Source organism: Clavelina lepadiformis, chromosome 7 (assembly GCF_947623445.1).
Source record: "Clavelina lepadiformis chromosome 7, kaClaLepa1.1, whole genome shotgun sequence".
NCBI classification, from domain to species: Eukaryota; Metazoa; Chordata; class Ascidiacea; order Aplousobranchia; family Clavelinidae; genus Clavelina; species Clavelina lepadiformis.
Genome location: NC_135246.1, coordinates 2,622,535 through 2,645,000, shown reverse-complemented (window position 1 = coordinate 2,645,000; position 22,466 = coordinate 2,622,535). Strand labels below are relative to the sequence as shown.

General features: G+C 37.1%; 3 protein-coding genes and 1 non-coding gene across 4 annotated transcripts in view; 2 read left to right on the top strand and 2 right to left on the bottom strand.

Annotated features, from left to right (window-relative positions):
- Window positions 1-1,664, top strand: part of LOC143466389 (small subunit ribosomal RNA) — a 1,777-nt gene extending 113 nt beyond the window's left edge. Inside the window, exon 1 of the ribosomal RNA XR_013118830.1 lies at window positions 1-1,664. This exon is cut by the window's left edge and continues 113 nt beyond it. This is a non-coding gene — a ribosomal RNA (small subunit ribosomal RNA).
- Window positions 1,665-11,708: 10,044 nt separating this feature from the next.
- LOC143465209 (uncharacterized) lies at window positions 11,709-13,596 on the bottom strand. Its single transcript, XM_076963398.1, has 2 exons — window positions 12,943-13,596; window positions 11,709-12,862 (listed from the first exon to the last, which is right to left on the bottom strand). Exons 1-2 carry the CDS (start codon window positions 13,241-13,243, stop codon window positions 11,709-11,711), a joined length of 1,455 nt encoding a protein of 484 aa, XP_076819513.1. The 5' UTR covers window positions 13,244-13,596.
- A 126-nt stretch (window positions 13,597-13,722) lies between these two features.
- Window positions 13,723-18,594, bottom strand: LOC143465512 (uncharacterized). Its single transcript, XM_076963844.1, has 11 exons — window positions 18,383-18,594; window positions 18,084-18,191; window positions 17,335-17,561; window positions 17,029-17,149; window positions 16,729-16,899; window positions 16,418-16,554; window positions 16,165-16,264; window positions 15,854-16,117; window positions 15,670-15,772; window positions 15,478-15,592; window positions 13,723-15,391 (listed from the first exon to the last, which is right to left on the bottom strand). Exons 2-5 carry the CDS (start codon window positions 18,184-18,186, stop codon window positions 16,772-16,774), a joined length of 579 nt encoding a protein of 192 aa, XP_076819959.1. The 5' UTR covers window positions 18,187-18,191; window positions 18,383-18,594; the 3' UTR covers window positions 13,723-15,391; window positions 15,478-15,592; window positions 15,670-15,772; window positions 15,854-16,117; window positions 16,165-16,264; window positions 16,418-16,554; window positions 16,729-16,771.
- Window positions 18,595-19,142: 548 nt separating this feature from the next.
- The window catches only part of LOC143465206 (uncharacterized), a 32,603-nt gene continuing 29,279 nt past the window's right edge, over window positions 19,143-22,466 (top strand). The window contains exons 1-2 of the mRNA XM_076963396.1: window positions 19,143-19,214; window positions 20,402-20,435. Coding sequence (XP_076819511.1) covers window positions 19,143-19,214; window positions 20,402-20,435 — 106 coding nt within the window. The remainder of the gene's footprint in view (window positions 19,215-20,401; window positions 20,436-22,466) is intronic.

The following is a 22,466-nucleotide window of genomic DNA, read 5'->3' as shown; positions in this document are numbered from 1 at the left end:
GTTCATTTGATCGTACGTGTTACTTGGATAACTGTGGTAATTCTAGAGCTAATACATGCGAAAAGCGCCGACTCACGGAGGCGTGCATTTATCAGACCAAAAACCGACCGGGCCTCGGCCCGTGCTCGTTGGTGACTCTGGATAACTTTGCGGATCGCACGGTCTTGCACCGACGACAAATCATTCAAGTGTCTGCCCTATCAACTTTCGTCGGTACGGTTCTTACGGGTGACGGGGAATCAGGGTTCGATTCCGGAGAGGGAGCCTGAGAAACGGCTACCACTTCCAAGGAAGGCAGCAGGCGCGCAAATTACCCATTCCCGACGCGGGGAGGTAGTGACGAAAAATAACAATGCAGGACTCTAACGAGGCCCTGTAATTGGAATGAGTACACTCTAAAACTTTTAACGAGTATCCATTGGAGGGCAAGTCTGGTGCCAGCAGCCGCGGTAATTCCAGCTCCAAAAGTGTATATTTAAGTTGTTGCGGTTAAAAAGCTCGTAGTTGGATTTTGGGCTCGGGCCGTCGGTCCGTCGCAAGGCGTGTACTGGCGTGCCCGGCCTCACCTTCGGTTCACCGTCGGTGCTCTTGACTGAGTGTTGGCGGCGGCTGGAACGTTTACTTTGAAAAAATTAGAGTGTTCAAAGCAGGCGGTTCGCCTGAATAATGGTGCATGGAATAATGGAATAGGACCTCGGTTCTATTTTGTTGGTTTTCGGAGCGCGAGGTAATGATTAAGAGGGACGGACGGGGGCATTCGTACTGTGCCGCTAGAGGTGAAATTCTTGGATCGGCGCAAGACGAACAACTGCGAAAGCATTTGCCAAGAATGTTTTCTTTAATCAAGAGCGAAAGTCAGAGGTTCGAAGACGATCAGATACCGTCCTAGTTCTGACTATAAACGATGCCAACTAGCGATCGGGGCGCGTTACTTTGACGACCTCTCCGGCAGCTTTCGGGAAACCAAAGTCTTTGGGTTCCGGGGGAAGTATGGTTGCAAAGCTGAAACTTAAAGGAATTGACGGAAGGGCACCACCAGGAGTGGAGCCTGCGGCTTAATTTGACTCAACACGGGAAATCTCACCCGGCCCGGACACAGTGAGGATTGACAGATTGAGAGCTCTTTCTTGATTCTGTGGGTGGTGGTGCATGGCCGTTCTTAGTTGGTGGAGCGATTTGTCTGGTTAATTCCGATAACGAACGAGACTCTGGCTTGCTAAATAGTTACGCGACCTTCCCGGTCGGCGTCTAACTTCTTAGAGGGACTAGTGGCGTTCAGCCACACGAGATTGAGCAATAACAGGTCTGTGATGCCCTTAGATGTTCGGGGCCGCACGCGCGCTACACTGACCGGATCAGCGTGTGCTCACCTTGGCCGAAAGGTCTGGGTAACCCGTTGAACCCCGGTCGTGCTAGGGATAGGGAATTGCAATTATTTCCCTTGAACGAGGAATTCCCAGTAAGCGCGAGTCATTAGCTCGCGTTGATTACGTCCCTGCCCTTTGTACACACCGCCCGTCGCTACTACCGATTGAATGGTTTAGTGAGGTCCTCCGATTGGACCCGGAGCGGCTGGCAACGGCCGAACCGGTGTCCGAAAAGACGATCTAACTTGATCATTTAGAGGAAGTAAAAGTCGTAACAAGGTTTCCGTAGGTTTAGGCTTAGCCCTCCCCGTTTTGACTTTCCAAAATACCGATAGGCCTATATACTGCACTGCGTTTACTGTATACCTATCAGTCTATATAGGTCTATAGGATTATACAAAGTAATAAAAACGCAAATTTTGGAAAGTTGGCATGCACCAAAGCCGACCTACTGAAAATGCAGTATCTGTAATTTGATTTCATATTTGTATTTTGGTTTAAGTAAATGTTGTTATCATCCACAGGCTCGGTAATAGAATAAGTATGCTTACCATAATTTTGTGGCTTCAAAGCGGGACGCTTTCAAACCACCCAAACCCCTTAGCTGTGACTTTTTTAACTTGACATTTTTCGGAATTATTACGTAGACCTACATTTAAACCCACTCTAGCTGTCTTCATTGACCATATTGTCATCGAAAGTTCAATATCGGTTTCTATTCGAAAATAGGAAGGAATTGACGTTAACGATATAAAGATGGCTGTCTCTATTTCACCGGAAAAATCATGCGTTCAAAGCGACATTTTACCAGTTCTTTTTAACCTAACTTGAATGTTACAATGTAGTAACCTAATTACCTAATTCTACCTTTTAATGCAAATTTAACTTCAATTAAATCCCAAATAGCTAAAATCAAGTTTTTGCGTGTCTATTCTCCTAACCTAACGGCCTATCATTAACAAAAGGTTAGGGAGTTTTTTCCAGTGAAGTAGTCACTCTCTACAAAAATTAGAACTTACAGCTTTTCGATACAGCAAAAGGAAGAAATATCGAATTGAACATAGTTTCCAAATCGGCAGGCTACCCTCAACACTGAGTTTACCAAACATTGTATACAACAAGCATTTATAAATTTATTTATTGGCCCAATCGTACTTTTCTGTACACAATACTTTCTTCAAGAAGTCCTTGTTCAATTTTACATTCTCGTAAAACTCAGAGCAGGACCAATCAGTATTGACTTTACAAGTGATAACGGCTTTCACGTTCTGCTCCAGCATCCTGCTTCTGCTGTCAGACCACATGCTTTTCATGATGGAAAAAATTCTCTCAACGGTTGCGGATGTTCCAGGTAAACAAAATATAAACTCCACCAGCTTCTGAAAGTTTGAAATGCGTATGCATTTTGTTCAAAAGATACATTTTGCCAGCTATCTTCCTTACAACGTTCAGAAAAGTGCCTTTTCACTAGTACTTGTTCGTCGAAAAGAGAGTCGCTGTTGATCACCTGGTTCACGAAGATGACATTGATCTTTACCGCAGATTCAGGCACTCGCGTCCAGGATATTTCTTCATTTAGGTCGATCCAAAGATGAGGTAGCACATCTTTATAAGCATCATCATAAAGATCCAGATACGATTAGCATTTATCGTAAAAATTAATTGTTTCTTTGTAAAATAATTTTACATTTACTTCACCTGCTTCTTCTAGGTTTCCCAAGAGAGTCATAAATAAATAACAAACAAGATCACGAATTCTTCTTCAAGAAGTACCGGTACGCTACACAGAAAAAACAATAATAAGAACATGCTAATGTTCGTGTATGGCTTCTATGCGGTATGCCTATGCTGGCTGACTGAATGCCAACCCGGGACGTTTGGCCGACCAATCGGGACGCCGGGACAAGACGTTAAAAAGGGGGACTGTCCCGGCTAAAACGGGACGTATGGTTAGCCTAAGAAAAAGTAATGCGTAAACTTAACAAGAAATACTGTATATGTAGAGCAAAATTTTGTAGGCTATGTTGGCATAGTAGCTGAGTGATTAGAGCGCCAAGCTTGCAATAGTGTGAATCCCTGCTTGATCCGCAGTGGCTCTACTGTTGAAATGTTCCGGAGCAAGGCGTAAACAATGTTTTGTTATTTGCAGTGATTCCGGTGAATAGTTCCAAATTTGGGCAGAACAAATAGCAAATCAAAATATAACAATGTACACAGAATAGTAAGGTAGCCGGGCCAGTAGAAATCATTGTCTAGTGTAAGTCATATGAAGATTTCTGGGTCCTAGGATTGATAGTACGATACCATATTATTATTGACCTTGCTACGTGTTGCTTTTTGTGATGTGTGTTTCAATTACAATTCTTTTTTTTTAATTCGCTTTTGAAATTAGTATGATATCAGTTAATAAAGAAACAGTAGTTGTAAAAGGGATATTTTCCTTACATGGGCCCATCACAGAAAGTTGCCTAAGGACCCGTAGGTGTCTTGCTGAGCCTACGTATTGTACTGTAATGGTGACAAGAATGCCAGTTTGCTGTCTGCATGGCAGTATATCAGTGTTTTCATTCCATCTTAACATGATTAACGTATTCAGAAGTTCGCCCATATTTACACATACAGGGGATTGAGCTGACAGCCAGTAAGATTGTTTAAAATTCTCCATGCCTTAAACTACAAATGTTAGAAGTTGGTAGTATTACAAACTCCCACCATCACTGTAGCCTTGGAGGTATTACATTACATACTTATACAATCAGTAGTTGGCGTGTTTGCCAAATGAGACTATGTTGTTTGCCACAAATTGTAACAAACAATGTATACATACTGAAGAAAATAAATTAGTCATAAGACCCCGTGTACTGTATTTAAGTGTTAACTTCTAACAAAACTGAATTTAAATTGATGTGAATGTTTTAGGTGTATGCTGAATTTAATTTAATTCTAAAGTTTTACGTTATTTTTTAAAACTGAAATGCCTAAAAGACAGAGGTAAGCATGATGCTCACACAAATGTATTCTTAACTGTTTTAGCGTAACTTGTATACATGTAAGCAAGAATTTCATTTGTAGAGTAGTTTGTTGGTATGTAAGTCGCATGTCTTAATATTACGGACACTTTTGCAACTCACATAGTACTTTGTTTTACCAAAGTTATTATGTTTGAATTGTAGTCCAGTCATCCAATGTTTTCTTTAGTTAAGGTCGTATGATATTGTAGTAGACTCGATCTGATGGCTACTCAGGTAGAGTTACTGACTGAGTGTTGGCAACGAGGAATGCGGGATCTTTCAGATCCCAGGGTTGCCGAAGCCGCTGTTTCAGCACATTTGACGGAGAATTAAGTGAAGATACAATAAGGTTAATCTTAGTAAAAACAAGAAAGGTGTAATATTTAAATGATCGTTCAACTTGGAAGAACAGTTTTTGTATTATAGGTCTGGATAAAAGATACTTCGACGGAACATTCCATCAGCGCTAGTTCCCTAGGAAAGCTTACAAATATCTCTTGCAAAAGAAGAGTGTCAGGCTATAACTTGTATTCTTCTTCTCTTAAAAAGGACGGAATTGGTACATTGCTTGCTTTAGATTACGTTAAAAATTGCAATAGAAATAGAAAAAATTTGCAAAATTTTGTGGTCTATAACTAATGAACAGCATATATTTCGTAATTGTGTTGCTTATCAATTATGATTTAACATTTGCATGTGCTATTTCTTCTAAGTAACGTCACAGTTACATGGTATTAAAAAACAAACTGCTGTTAATTTTGCTAGTTTTCATCCCCCTGAATAGTTTGGCTTGCCAGTTTTCTCTAAAATAGTGTTTCTTGTTTCAATTGTTTAATTACGCTGTCTGGTTTTCTTTGCAAAAGTTTATTTACACTTTAATTTAAAGTTTTAGACAATGGGCAACAAACAATTGAAACAATTGAGTGAGGAGGAAAAGAAGCTTTGGGAAAAAGAAGTGGAGAAAGTAACTTTGGCAGAAAGGCATGCACCAATGACTGAAACACGAATCAAGCATCTAAAAAACAGGCAGTTAAAGATTATAACTAATGCTGTGAGTAAACACTAATGCAAAGTACTTCACTTCTTGTTATAACAAAAATGGGTAAAGAAGTAGAAATAGAAATTATGTATATGTTTGTTTTCTAATAAAATGTTCAAAGTTACATGCAACCTAGTTTATTTTGTATAGTGTTTAAAGTTGGAACAAGTCGGTTTTGTAGTTGGTGGTGCTGTTTACAAGGATGGGTTGTTTGATGTTTTTGCTTGCAAAACAGCCACTCATTTTTTTTTGTGGTACATCTTTTCAAGAAGCTTTCATAAAGGAAAACCATCTTGCTACCTATTTAAGTGGTATGTATGAAATATGTACTTTTTGTAATTTAACTATTATGATCAACAAATATTAGGGAAGCCTATTACCAGGATGATGGATCGATGATTTTCTGTTAAAACAGGTTTAACCAACTATATTATCAACTTTACATTGCTCTACTGCAATTGCATTGTTTGTAGTGTAGGCCAGCACTTGTAAACCAACAGGCTGTAGTCAGCTTTGCTATTTTGGATATATGTAAAAAGCAATTGAAATTTTAAAGTTGATGTTCAAAACGGTATATTTGAGTTATTTTTTTCAGTATTATCGGACAGTAATAACTAATAATAAAGTTAAATAAACTCATTATGTCAACATTTTGATTTAACATTTTGATTTAAAATAAAGCTTAAAAATGAAAGGTCACTGTTCAGGAACTGAGATATTTGCTGTACTAAAAATTGATCGTGTCTACAGAAAGTATTTGAAAAAAATTAAAGACTTTTAGAAATTGCTTGCTTAACTATGGTAGTTATTGAAAGTTTCAGGCTGTTTTTAGTCTCATTTATAGTATATATATTAAAAGCATCTTTAATGTTTCAACTGTGAAGTGAACTTATTGAATTGTTGGAGCATTTTTATCAGGCAGATTTTACGTTGCTGCAATTGCTGTGTTGTCGTTAATAATAAAATTGTGTTCTTTTCCGATATTTCAGACAAATCATCCACTGCTACAGGTTTAAAAATTCTAAAAAAAGAAGTCAGAGCAATATTTAATGAGAAATATCGTAAGTTTTTTCCTTTATATTGTTTTAGTTTTACAGTTATTATGAAATGGTTGTAGTGTTATTTATTAAATTCTCTAGCAGAAGCTGTGAAAAAAAACAACCAGCGGCTGCCATATTCCAAACTTAATGAACTAGGCATAAGCATGCTTGGCTTGCCATCAGGAGTTTTTTTAAAAACCCGGCAGGGTATGGTGTGCAAAAATGCAAAGAGATTATTAGATGTAGGAACCAGCTCAAAGTAGTTATCAACAGGTGTGGTTTCGGCTTTGCTGTATGTTATACTTGTCTGTTTTTATTTGTTTGTCATAGATACAGTATATCTTAAGCTGATGCAGTGGTAGTGTATCTTGTTTTTATGGGATGCTGGTATTATATTCGGTATTATACTATTCTTTTATAATTGGTAGGTCTGCACCAGAAAGTGAAAAAGATATGCTTGAAGTGGTGGTGTTAGACCGTTAAACTGTAACAATTCATTCAATGATGTTTCATTGCCAGAGGTGGGTAGTCGGTACTTTGAAAGAACATAGCGATTGTTATTAACTCGGCTATTACAGTGCAATACTGAGGGTTGCTGAGAGGCATTTCTCATTTTTTGTATTTTTTATTCATTTTTTGCTTTACTTTCTTTTACTGTATTATTCGCTGTCTACCAGTTGCATGGAATACAGTAGCGAACTTTGCTGATGAATTAATGATGTCCGCTTTGCCTCATGTTGTGTATGGTTGTGTTGAAAATTTATTTCACTACGCAGTATATGCTCAAAAACGTACCGTCACCTGTTCGAGGGGACCTTGTCACTAGTACGTCATTGTCATTGTCATTCGAATTCTGAATCTGTTCCTATCAGCATCAAATGATAAAATTCCATTAAACGGTCGCCAAATCTTGCTTGTAACGTGACGTAATTACTACAAATTAATGATTAAATGGCGATTTAAAAAGCAAATTTCTTAAGAAAATGATTTTCGGTAAGAAATGTTGATTTTAGTTGAGCGAGGAAACTTAAGGTTGTAAGTATAGTGTACTATAGTGTTTGGGTCAGCCATTTTTAGGATTCTTGTTCGCCCGAATCTCCTACACGGGAGATATTCGGCGAAACTATGGCGGGTTTGGGTTCGTGTTTGCCCATTCCTACCAATTATTATTGATTCAAAAGACGCCAATTGTAAAATTTACACACTATGCAGATGTTATTCATGTACACCGTAAGGCGTAAGCAATACTTACTATACCGATTCCTAATAACGACTATATATGCTTACTTTACCGAAAAATGAGAGTAAATATAGTTTGCAAATAATTATAATTGGCCCCAGAGTTGTAAATTGGCCTTACGTTGTTAACTCGAACCCGATAATTTATTCGAAAAAATGATAATGAATTTATAGCGATAATTAATTTATTAATTTATTCGCTTATACATATAGAGTATCATAACACTGTGCTGCGTTTGAAAATTTTTTTTCATAGGTCAAAGATGTTTTAACTGTTTCTGAATCGATTTTTTGCGCTGAACTCAAAAATGCAACCAGTTTTTTTCAATCAGGTCAAGTTTTTTTTCTATCACATATTTAATTGTGCTAGCTTTGGTCATTATTGTGCACAAAGAAACTAATTTCTGGGGTAGCTTAATTGGTCATGCATGTTGTCAATTTTCGCAAGATGGTATTTTTATTTGAATGTAAGGTTTTTGCAATGACAGCCATTTTAAATACTAAAAAAATATAATGACACAGTTGAAATAAAGGCACTTACAACTAACCAAGAAAGCTTCCTAACACATAATTTTGTTCAACGGCGCTCAACTTAAAAGTAGAAGTTAATATGTTACACTATAGACACGTAAACACTTCACATCACAAATGTGTTTTAAATGTGAAATACTTGCCAACATCAATGTGTGAAATAAAAATGAAGTGTTCGAAATAGCTTAACACAGAAAGCGTTGTGCGGCACATGATGATATTACGACGTTAAATGCAATAACAATATAAATACAAATGATTTATGCTGACAAAAAGTGTCGCTTCAAAGATTTTCTTCTATGTGTGGTATTGGGAAGATCTCTTTTTAAGCACCAACAGTAATCTGCAAGCATGTTTACATCCCAGTATCCTTGGTACCTTTCTTCCATATGGCGAAGGTCTTGGTGGAATCTCTCTCCCTGTTCTTCGCTGTAGTCACCACAGTTGTCAGGAAAGTAATCTAAATGCGAACTCAGAAAGTGCATTTTTACAGACATCCGGGCTCCAAGGGATTGAAAACTTTCAAGCAGCTCTTTAACCTGTGGCATTCGGATAGCCTAATAATTGCAATAATTTATATAAATTGGCATTTTGCATAAGTTTATGCATTTTCTCCAGTTAGACGAAATTGAATATTAAAACGTTTGTATGTTTTATTCGAGTTAATCCCATATACAAACAATCAAAGTCCAAACTAACGTATGGACGGTAGTTGAAGTATTTCAAGTAGCGTTGTTTTACGGCGTAAAGTTTGAAGTGTACTTGATGAAATGTTTGGATAACGTAGATTCGTAGAATAATAGATAGTACACACATACACGTAGCAACGATAAATTAACATGGCGTTAGCTGATTGGCTGACGTGTATGATATAAAACTTTAAGCTTGGTTAAAATCGCTATGCTGGAAGCTCTGGCCGGCGAGGCTCTGCAAGGGCTTGTCCCTTCAGAACTTGCTAGTACTTCTCTTGGCTCTTGGAAATTCTCTCTTCTCTGAGTTATTTCCCTTGTTCTGCTAAATTGAAGTTATTACTGAATTATTATGAAAGTGGGATCATGGTGTAAATATTGCTAATTCGATACAACTTATTCGGACAATATAACAACTAAACTTTATGAAGTTGGTGTTGATTTAAGAAGCAATATAGAGACAGTAAACGCAACGGAGTCAAAGACAATCATTAGCGGAGTCAAACAGTCAGACTTGGCTTAGGCCAGTCTAGAAACCTTTCACCCCATTTCCCATAAATGGTAACCCCGTCTTTCTTCTGCAAACGAAGAAGAACACATGCACTTCTGAAAGATTCGATTATAAAAGGTGCAAATTGGAGTCAGATTAGGATCGAGAGACAAAATTGCATTCAACCGTCTGTTAGCGAGAAAATTGCGGCAGACATTTCAAAAATTCTCGAAGTAACCAGTTGAAAGAAATCTCGCTAACGAACAATGACTATCATGCTACTGGCCTTATGGATTACGATGATGACGACGCTAGCCAACACTAGCCAAATCCAGCAACCAACACCGACCAGCGACATGCATCGCTCACAAGAAAAATGGAAGAAAAATCATCAAGAAGAACGAAGTTATCAATCTGTTGTGGACACTTCTACATTTGATTCTGCACCCGATTAATTCTTAGCCGGTAAAGTACATTACTCATTTCTGAATAAATCGTAGCATGTTATTGGTGTTATTAAATATTAGCTAGCGCACATATGTCAGGATTATTAATAACAAAAATATTAAATACGTTTCTTATTCTGATTTTACCTCATAAATTTATGTCCCCAAGGACAACGCGCATATAAATTCATACTGTAGTTATATCTTATATTTGTTCTGCGTAAACCACGCATCATAATCATACTCGAGAAATTCAATTTGAATTAAAAGTTAATGTATTCCTTATCCCCATGTCGACTTCTATCTATACTTATTTTTCCATATCATGTTTTGTGGTAGATGATTTTTTATTTTATTTTATTTGCACGGACACAGGCTAACTAAGCCACATACTTATCAACGGTCACTTTCACCCCATTGTCTACCTACAAAGCATTCTTTTAATCTTTTCTTACGCTAAACACTTTTAGCTACGTTTTATATTAACCCACCTTTATTGCTTCATAAATGACTTACATAAGTACAAGCGTTAACAAAAACGCCGTACGATTATTTTGCCTGTTTGTCATAATATACCAGGTTGCAAACTGCTAGCCTGTATAAGTCAGAATCTGTTGATTTGTGACTATATCCCGTAATAACCTCGATTCACAAATGGGTACCGCATAAACTTGCATCAACAAATGCAAGGAGATAACGAGTTGGGGCGAATCGCGATATTAAGCTTATTACTCAGACTGATCGAACTTTTATTTTCTTCTTTTGCATTACGCAAATCCTCTTAACCCTTACCCACCCTTGTACTTACATTATCTTGCTATAAAAACTCGGCAAACCAAACGCGTTGTCCGATATCATTGTGTCAAAATATTGAAATGCATTTAGTTATAATGGCAATCGTTTTATTCAAACTGTTTGTACTAGGTTTTGTGTGAAATTACAATTACGATTCTTTTATGTTCCTTTGGTTTATGGTAAAAGTATATAACAAAAACATATCAAACTATTAAAAAAAACCCTTCTATATAACATAGTATTAGCGAAGAATATTTACTGCTATTTTTTCTATTGCATGTATCAATTCGTGTAACCTGTGATGACTGCACAAATCTGACTGGAGAAAACAAACAAATGCTCCATTCTCAAGGATTGCAAGATGCCAAAACCAACATTCCTACCTCGAAGCTTTTTGGGTTAGGGGAGTTATTGTGGCATTCGGATAGCCTAATAATTGCAATAATTTATATAAATTGGCATTTTGCATAAGTTTATGCATTTTCTCCAGTTAGACGAAATTGAATATTAAAACGTTTGTATGTTTTATTCGAGTTAATCCCATATACAAACAATCAAAGTCCAAACTAACGTATGGACGGTAGTTGAAGTATTTCAAGTAGCGTTGTTTTACGGCGTAAAGTTTGAAGTGTACTTGATGAAATGTTTGGATAACGTAGATTCGTAGAATAATAGAAAGTACACACATACACGTAGCAACGATAAATTAACATGGCGTTAGCTGATTGGCTGACGTGTATGATATAAAACTTTAAGCTTGGTTAAAATCGCTATGCTGGAAGCTCTGGCCGGCGAGGCTCTGCAAGGGCTTGTCCCTTCAGAACTTGCTAGTACTTCTCTTGGCTCTTGGAAATTCTCTCTTCTCTGAGTTATTTCCCTTGTTCTGCTAAATTGAAGTTATTACTGAATTATTATGAAAGTGGGATCATGGTGTAAATATTGCTAATTCGATACAACTTATTCGGACAATATAACAACTAAACTTTATGAAGTTGGTGTTGATTTAAGAAGCAATATAGAGACAGTAAACGCAACGGAGTCAAAGACAATCATTAGCGGAGTCAAACAGTCAGACTTGGCTTAGGCCAGTCTAGAAACCACACACCCCATTTCCCATAAACCTGTGCTTCATAATCAGGGCTTCTATGCTTTCCAAGGAAGTTTGAAATTACTGCTCGAAATCCTGTCCATGCTCTTTTTTCTACTGCACTCATGTGTGCAGTAAAACCTTCGTCTTTCATCAGCTCACGGATCTGTGGCCCATCAAAGACTCCTGCTCGTAGCTTCGCTTCAGAGATACGGGGAAATTTCATTTGTAAGAACTTGAAGGTTGGGCCATCCTTATCAAGTGCTTTGGTATAGTTTTTCATGAGACCAAGTTTAATGTGGAGAGGTGGCAAAAGAATATTTTGTGGATCAACTAAGTAAGCAAATTTGACATTTTTAAAACCAGGTGTAAAACTTGTTCTGGGTGGCCAGCTAATTTGTGTGTAGTGGCGATCATCAGCCCTCGAGTCCCACAGACACAAAAAACATGGATGTTTAGTGTAACCGGCCTGTAACCCAAGAAGTATTGAAATCATTTTTAAGTCTCCACATATTTTCCATTTGTGTTGGCTATACTGAAGAGATTTCAAAAGGAATTTCATGTCTTCATAGCATTCAGTGAGCTTCACTGAATGTCCAACAGGAACAGAACCAATCTTATTGCCATTGTGTAGTAATACTACCTTCAAACTCTTTACAGATGAGTCCAAAAACAATCGCCATTCTGCCGAACTGTAGACTATGCCCAAAGCTAATATTAATCCTGAAACATCTTGACAGTATACTAGGGAATGGTCTTCGTCATAATTGAAATATTTTCTAAACTCTTTATCTCTATACCGATACCAGAAATATGTGGTGCATGGAGCTAGCAAGTTGTTCTCACGTAGTCGTGATCCTAGGAGCTGAGCGGATTCTTTGGTGAGATTTAAATCTCGTGTTAGGTCATTCTGCTCAGGCTGTGTAAGAGGCTTCGGTTGGCTTGTACTTTGCTCTGCATCCCATGTGTCTTGTTCACTTGCTTTGCTCTCTGCAGATGAAGAACACTCCATTTCACTTATTTCTCCAGGTGGTTCTGGAACAGGAATACCAGGGCCATGTGGTACTGGTTTCATGGCTGAAGAAACATCAGGGTACTTCACATGTTGTTTGTTCTTCCGGTTTATTCCTAAAATGAAAAAGAACACTTTTACTCTTAAATCAAGCAATTAATGAAAATGCCTCCATACAGTGCAAGTATCAGCATACCTTGTAAGTTGGTCATGCAAAAATAACAATCAGTGACATGGTCTTTTCCTTCTCTCCATACCATAGGAATACCAAAAGGAAGGCTCTTTATTTTCTTTAGGCTCCATAATCTCAAGTTTTCAACGCAGGCTTTACAACATATGTGCGGAGCAAATGCCTTGTCCTGATCGCCTAGTTTTACTCCAAAATACGCATAATATGCTTTCTTAACAAACTGCGTAATTTTTGCTTGGCGACTGCGCAGGGTGACCTTGCCACATATGTAACAGAACCTGTCTGGATCGTTTTTGCACTTTCTCATTGTACAGTACTGTAAAAACAAATCATCTAAACTGCACACTAAACTAGCCTGTAAAAACAAGTTCAGAAGTTTAACTTTTCAAGCACCAGGTGCATTCGTTATGTTCTTCTCATTGTGATGTCACTCAAGTTTCATCAAAACTTAATTCAAAAGCTAAATCATTTTTATGACACCACAAATCTCAATCGCAAACGCTGAAAGCTGAAGTTGTCAAAAATTTCAAATGCAATTTGCAAAAAAACTAGACCTGATTGAAGAAAACGGATAACAGTTTTGGATTCAGCATCAAAAAGTACACTAAGAACCGTCAATACTTTAGTAACCTAAAAATTAACGCAGCACAGTGTAATTCATAATAGACTTTGTTATTGTCTACATTGTCTACATGACCTGTGCTAACTCAAAGCTTTAGTTTATTAAGTACTGTGATGAAATTTCTTCAAGTATGGACCCCCTTCAGTATGTGGTACCCATCAAGGCAAATGGTATGCGAGAGTTAAGGATCCGTCTAACACAAAAAATGCCATGAATTTCATGTTTTTTTCGTTATACAGCGCATTTACTAAAAAAATTGATTACTCGAAAAGTCCTCCATGGGGTTCTCTGAAATTTTGTATGACACTTTGCTATGCTTTGGACAACCATTCCATAAAATTCCATCAGAAAATTATGATTTAAACTTTTTTGACATAAGCTTAAAATTTGCACTACAATTTTTGGGCTAAAAACTCCGATTTTCATCGCAAGTTTGCAAGCGACCTAGGAAATTTAAACACGCCAACTGCTAGTATAATTCCCAGGCTATCAATCAATAATTTTATTTTTTGCCAAAAGCGTGGTGGGGATGAAAAATCAAGCCAATTTTTACTAACACCCGCCAATAAACAGGAAAAAGTGACAAAGCCGAAAAGGCTTAAAACGTGTTCAAGAGAAATATTTCCTGGTAGCAACTAGCACGGCCACTAAACCTACAATTAGTTAAATCCATAAAACATAAGTTGAAAAAGCGAGAACTAAGCAGACGGGCAGGTGGTGTATTCAAGCAACTGATGAATGAAAATTGCTTCAGTGCTGTACATCAGTGGATGGGAGAAAAACAACGTAAAAGAAACCACATCCTGGGCAAGAGCTCGGTTTCTGGTAGCCATAGCACTAAGGGCATTGTTGATTTGCCCGAGTTTGTACAGCAAGAATGCAACCAATGATAATCTTTGAAAGATGTGATGACAATACTGCTGTGGTAACGTTCCAATCCAGTAACTGGTTCCAGTGTCCAGTCCGTCTTGAAAATATGTAAAGAACGATCTGCAGTAAATATCCGAAATAGTTGTGCAATGAATGTTGAAAATTTACAAGTTAATGATTAAACAGACTGACGTATTATTTTCTTAATCCGATTCGAAATTTCCAATACCATGATGTTATCAAAGTGCTTTATCAAGAAGTACTTGTCGTGCACATGCTAGATGCTTACACCTATATGTCTAGAGTTTGGCAGCAACAAATTTCGGGGCATGTGATTGAGGAAAGCTTAAAACACTTATGCACAAACGTGGATTAGACCGATAAATAATTATTAACGAAGCACTGTATACCATATTTCATTTCATTTATTCCCATTCTCGGCATTAGCCCACTGCACAGATATTAGTAAATGCAGAATAGTATTTAATACATCAGCCCAAACAATTCGTGAAAAACGTAAAAATTCCACACACAATATCTTTACAAGTCTTCGTCATGGTCGTCGTCATAATCGCTATTATGCATTAGGGAAATTAAGTGATTTAAGTCCTCAGACGGTGTCTCATCGTCGTCATCATCATCACTGGCATCGAAGGTATTCATACAAGTCATATTTAATAAATCCCTGGGCAAGGGGGTGTGAGGCTCGAAATCTACTACTTTCTTAAAATAAGACCAAACGTCTATTAACTCTTAACTTAAATTAATCGTAGCAATCCGTCTTCTGCTTGTCCAGTGAGGTTGGACAAGGATTGGATTTTCCAAAATCTTCCGAAGTCCGTAGCCTAGGCTGGTGTAATACTGGATAGTCTTCCATTTCATTGTATTGCGCAATAAGTTTGCGGAGATTTCGATTAATTTTTTGGATGTTTGTCATCAACCGGTTAACGATTGCTTGTCCGACTATAAAGTGTAAACAAACAGTAAAAAAAGCGTTAAACGTTTAACACATATTAAAAAAACGAACTGGGCAGCGCATAGATACTTACATGCGTTTGTAGTAATCTTTTAGATCGAGAGCATACTGTTCAGTTGGATTTTTTTCACTCACTGGATTATCACAAAAACTTTCGGCCAAAGAAAATGATTGATGTGAGTGAATTTCTAACAAAAACATTAGCACCAACAAAATGACAAGGTTAAAAAGCTGATGCGTGCCTGACTAAACTCAAGAACGATACCTTGGTAACAAACCTGGACGAGAAGCTAGAAGAACATTCAATTTTGCCCAAGTTTCTTCTTGTACATGAAAAGCTTTGTTCATTTTATGTCGAAATTGTAAGCCTGTATTCAAATGTTATTTTTGTAAAAAGAACCAAATTAGGCTGACTGCAAATATAAAACACATAGCTGTAAAACTCTCACCAAATTTTTTTTTAGCCTACAACCAAAGAGAATTAATGCATCGGTCAAAAGGTCGGTTCGATGCTCTGGCTTCATCTCCTTTGTAATACGGTTGAATTTTCTTAAATAAGACCACAGTCTCTCCATGGCTTCACCATCAGTCAGCCCAAATCCTTCCAGTTGCCTAGAGCTAAACTGCAACTGACAACTTAACTTATGGCCATAACCATGAAAAACCGGTACTGCAAAATCAACTCGATGCAAAACATGATGCTGTTTTCTTAACTGCAGACAAAGAGAAAGTGTATTTCAATGAAAATATAAGTATCAACCTGTAAGTGTGATTTTAGTTTGCAAGCAATGTCATAACAAATCTTGAGATTTTTATTGGAAGACAACAGCTGATTTAGGATCCATACTGCATAACCCAACCTAAAACCATAATAAAATCATAGAAATCTTATTTTTTGACCCATATGCCTTCTTAAAAGACACATGGTGCATCAGATAATGTACACCAGTAAAACATGTATCAAACTTGGTACACATTCAATTATCATATATCATTATTGCAACTTTAACCACCTTTCTCCATGTTTCATATCCAAGAACATTTTAGGAAACTCATGTCAGCAGCAAGCACCAAACACTCCTTTAACATCCAATTTCGTACTTTTTTTCTTGGAACGAATCAAACTCCCAGCTTGAAAGTTACTACAATCCTTTGAATAGCAAATTAGGAACTAAAACTATCAAATATACTTTTGTAAATACTCCATGGAATTCCATTCAATATAGGCAAATTGTTAATACCTGATATATTATACCAAACCAAAGCTTATAATGTTAGCCATAATAAACCGTTTAAGACTCAATTTTCTGCTGTAAATACATACAAACAATTTTGTATCTTTTTCATTGTAATCATTCATAAATTTGTCAACTTCGACTTGGTTGCAAAATAATCGTTCCTGATGCCGAGAAAAGGCACTCTACATACCGGCAGTTTTGCGCCTCACCAAGCCAAAGTTTCCATCGAAATAGTATAAGTTGTTGTTTGCAACACTCTGCACAATGCAACAAACATATATTAAGCACAAAAAATGTGTTTTTTCAATGAAATTAATAATAGCAGGAACTTAAGGTGATGAATATCATAGTCAAACAAACCCCTTCACATGCTGGACAAACTGCACCTGAATCAATTTCTGATATACAGTAATCCGCATCTAAGTCCTGCATATGCTGCAGTTGATAAACATGATGTCTGTATGCTTCAAAAACTTCTTGCAGCAGTATTCTTGAAAGTTTTTTCACCTACAAAAACAGTGAAAAATATTGGAACTTAAACACCAAATGATTAAAAACTAAACCTACAAGTACAAATTTATTTACATCAAGTCTTTATTGCCGACATGTGCTGTTTAATTTGCAGTTGAACCCATTACCTTTAGTCAGGTAAGTACCTTCTTTGAACAAATATTCAAAAAAATCATACATACCTTTGCTTTTTGACCTGGTGTTCGATGGTATCGATATTCCAACGCATTACAAAACCCCTCTGTGGAAACATGTTTTTCCAAACACAACACTCGAAGTAGTTCTGAAAGTTCTATGGAAACTGCAACTCGAGGAGATGTAGGAGAACAAGGCCATAAGTTAGATCGAAGCAAGGTTTCTCCTTCAGATTCACAACAGCAAAATTCAACTAAACCATCATGTTGAATGCCTAGAATTTTCAGAAAAAAATCAAAAGTATTGATGACATTTACTGGACTACCATAACATTTCAAAAATACAAGGTAGTGGTTTACATATTTTGTCATTTTTGGTTAGGATTAACCTTTAGGATAGAGCTTTTACATTACAGGAACAGAAACAATTGCTTCTTGGGCTTACTCACATTGAAAGGTCTTTTAACGTTTATTAAAAAGCCTCATACAAACCTTATTTTCTGCATATGTCTTTACAATAGAATGAGCATAATAAACACAAAAAGAAAAATTTAAAACAATGAAATGAACAAATTCAGAAATCGTTTTAATTATTTCAAATTGAACTAATAACTGAAAACTTTCCTGAACACCCTATCACATTCAATGTAAAGCTTTGGCCAAGAAAAACTTGGTGCCAATGGCGCAAAACATTGAAATGAAGCTGAGGCATCTATGACAAAGGGGAACCTATCACATTTTCAAAACTTTCAGAACTAGTTTTATAAAAAAATCCCCATTAGGAAGCCAAAACAAACCTTGGTTGTTGAAAACTGTCAAATACTTGGTACACTGGCTGTTGCGCTGATGTTTATCAGAGCGCTTCATAGTACGTGGTTCAAGTGGCATCTTACAAAACATTTTTCCTATATATCATGTAGAAATGTAAATTAAACAAACTTAATTGTACCATAGTGGGTCTGGTTCATACTGTACATACAATATATTATTATTAAATTTGTACATTGTAAAGTATGTAATCTATGTGCTTGAAAGTTCATGAAGTAGAACTTTCAATTCAGCACAAAGAATCACAAAATACATATTATTCTTTTACCTTCCAAATGTCTGGTGAATGGAACGAAACTGCATCATGACAAGTGTGCCAACAATCCAAACAAAAGTGCTGGTCAGGCCCACAATCAGAACATCTTATTGTTTTGTCTACTTCTCTGTGGCAATTGCAACAGGTAGACAAAATAGGATTGTACGATTGTCGCTTAAGTACAAGCCATTTTTTTTCCAACTTCCTCCAATTCTTAGACAGTTTTTGTCTTTTCTCTGAAGCACTGCTTTCCTATGGAAATAAATAAAAATACATTTACAAAAGCAACTAAATACAGTTAACTCCATGTTAAGCAATTAAGTACAAACTCGACATGCTAGGTTTTTCTTTGTTGAAATGAATCCAATAGCGTGCATTTGTTCACAACAATTACAGTTAGTTGCATTTTTTGTGAAACATTACAAACAATATCACCTACCAATGGTCGAAGAATCATTACATCCACTGTAAGAGGCTGAACTGTGATTTAATTCAGAAGTATTTAAGGGTAATAAAGGGCTATCATTGGAGGCAGATGAAGCTGGGGCAAAGGTTTTGCTCTTCATTCCGAGGATAAAGATTGTGATAATATGTCATACCAAACAACTTTGTTTTTCTACTTTCACTCTCAATCAGAGATTATCCAAACAAATTTATTGTTTGGTTTTACCAAAGTAGTGCTTTTATCAACTGCTTTGAATGAGTGAATACTGTTATGTGAATGATTCATAATAAATGAAGTGCTTGAAAAATGACAAATACAGTACATACAATGGTTTGTCTAAATTGCCATAAACTGCTTAATTGTGCTAGGGAAAAAGTGAGCCACAACACAAATGCAAGGGTATGGCTAAAAAGAAATATCTTGTTATGACACATGTTAAATACTAGAAATATTTTTTTCGCAGTTTTCAAATGCCCAACTTACCAATTTCGGAGTCATGACAATTTTATGTACCAATATTGGGTAACTTTGCAATGTCAAAAACAACATGTTACATGTGCGTAGAAATAAAGTACATGTATGTCACAATTCACTGCTATCCTGCAGGTCAATTGTAAATTGTTAGTAGTAAGTGCTGGCAACTTTTAAGTGCGAAGGTTGTTCATTAAACAAAGCCAATAGGTAAAAACAGCATAGTGTATGATGCCGACTTCTAACAAACATTTGTACGATTAAAAATTGCTGTTATTTCTGTAACTTACAAGACAAATGCTTTGAAAGTGAATAATAGCCTCAGATTTAATGAAAGAATGTGGGAATTAATAACAGTTGTAAAAGGTTCTACTCTAGTTGATGTGGCAGATGTGACAAAAAACAAACTTCTTCAATATCGGCTTCCATGAAATCGCACAACATTTGTTCGGCTACAGTTAAACACACGTGCCTTAATGCAGTTTTGCAATGTACCAATGTCATTGATTTCAAAAATGCGGCAAAATGAAAATACCTTTGAATTGTTAAAAATAGTGGGAGCGAAAAAATGATCACGCTCTTTTTGTGTGAAAAAGCAAAAGCATTTTTTCCATCGAAATGCATGAGTGACACTTTTTTGAAAAAGCCGCTGTCAAGCTTTAGGTGCACTCCATTTAACAGTCTTGGCATTTTTCCTGCGCTTACCGACATGTGCATGTCAACTAAAACATTGCTATGTTAAACCTTCAATCTACTTAAAAAAGGAAGTCTACAGAATTGGGCACGAGTGAAGTGCGGTTGTAATTATCTGCAGTAGTACACTTCAGGAAAATTGAACACATTTGTACGCACTTAGCTGAACTTTCAAAGCATTTAATCATTTGTGGACACCGTTTTTATGCATTTTTACAGGATTTGTTGCTAGTTTTTTTTCGCAGACACGGGCCTGCTAAAGGATCAACAAGAACGCCTGGCAGCCTGAGAGTGTGCAAGATTGGAAAGTTTGGATTTGCACTGATTTTGGAATTTGCACTCGGGAAAACATTTTGAGCAAAGTACTTGATTAATTATTGGCGATCATGTTTTACATTTCATTTTACAGTGTTAAAATCTAGCTAGCTTGCTACTGTCGTGTTGGGAGTTATGTTCGACTAGTCTACGTACCGAGTGCTGTACCGTTACTAGCAGATATTTTGAAAATTACCTTGTACAACCGGCCCTGCCATGGATAAGCAGCATAAAGGCAAAACCAAAGAAAAACAATATACGTTCTAGCCCATGATGGGAAGAATAGCACAGGTACACAAGAAACATCAAAGTGCAAGCCGAAATTTGTTATCTTCATGCTATCATGCATTACAAACCAAAAAGGATTGAGATTTCAGTGCATGACAAAGTTTGCTTTTTTTCCTTATCGTACTATTTACATTTCACCATTGACTGTGGGGAGCACTGTGCTAACCTCGTTGTAGACTGGTCAAACAAGCATCCCTGAGAAATTGAAATATGCCACAAGTAAACTGCAGTGGTGATACAACAATGAAAGGTTAGCACGGCCAATAAACCCAAGCAGTTTCAGAGAAAACTAAATGCCAACAACCAAAAAAAGAAAAGAACACCAAGAAGAAATACATACACCAATGTTAATACTTCCACTAGTTACATGTTAGTTGATATGTACACAGCCTTAGAAACGAGTCCATTTATTAGAATAAGAGGAGTCTTGATACCATAGCGTGGCCTAAAACATACATCCTAATTTTTGGCCGTAAATCTCCCTGTTGAAAATGCATGTTTTCCAATAAGGATGATAAAATACCAAAGAAAACAAAATAGGCTATAGCCCAGGGGTGGGCAAACTTTTTGTACTGAGGGCCACATTTGAAAAAATGTTGCAGCCGGCGGGCCGCACATTCTCATTACAAAGTAGGAAAATTCACCCGGTGTGTAAATAAACGCATATTCATATTAAACACAATTTTTGTATTCCACACTCAGTTACGTTTAAATCTATGCAATCATCATCACAAAATTTAATGAGACTTGTGCAACTGTTCACAGTTTTACGGTTACGGTAGGCCTACGGTAGCCGCTACCGTAATTGTATTTTATGATCAAACAATTGAATCAAGCAATGCGTGAGAAGTGTATGTTGCAATACATGCGCGACTGACGTGTGTGTGTTTACGCACTGAAAGTGAAGAGAAAAACACACTCGTAAAGGGAATAATATTTTGTCATGTAACCTGTTTAATTAAAACAATAAGTGATGAGTAGGAGTTTCTGCAAGTGCCGGCGGGCCGCAGAAAATGGACCCGCGGGCCGTAGTTTGCCCACCCCTGCTATAGCCCATAGTGGAAAGTGTGGCACCTATATGCAAGAGACATCAACGCGCTGATGTGCAAACCAAACTTTGTTATTTTCATACTATCATTCACAATAAACAAACAAAGAATTGAGATTTCAGTGAACGTCAAAGTTTGCATAAGTTGCATGCACGACGTACTTTCCGGATGGGACTATAGCTCATACCTCAAAGTCTCTCTAACATCTACAAGCATACCGGCGTTTTAAGCTAACAAATAAAACCTATGGTCAATGCTGAAACATGGAAAACCCGCTGAAGTTTGAAAAAACCTTTTGTGAAATAGGCCAAACACTGTGAAAGCAACCAAAATCGGAAGGTCGTTTGTCGACTACCCATACTGCATACATGTGAACATCAGGCAGACAGGTTCTCGAATTTGTTGACCAGCAGAGCAGGCTCAGCATTCAGTGCCCGCAGCAGTGGTAGTACGGTGACTAAGGGTGGGATGCACCACAACAGATCAACTTGATCAAGGATTAAGGATTAAACCAAGATCATATGATCCAGGTTTTAAGTGGATCCTTAATTGTCATGCACCAAGTCCGATCTGGTCAAGATCATGTGATCGACGCATGATCTTGATCAACGTTAAAAGCCTAATGATTTGGAACCGAGATTATATGCAGACTGCATGACATCCCATTGTTGAAGACAGCAATCACAGCATAAGTTAATACAGAGATAGATAGGCCAAGAACTTACTGACAGATTTATAAGCAATGGACATCATTAGTTTGTTGATTGGCATTAGGCATCATTAGCCTGGGTGTCTATTTGTTTATGAGATCCTAACCCAGATGTTGCCCTAGGGC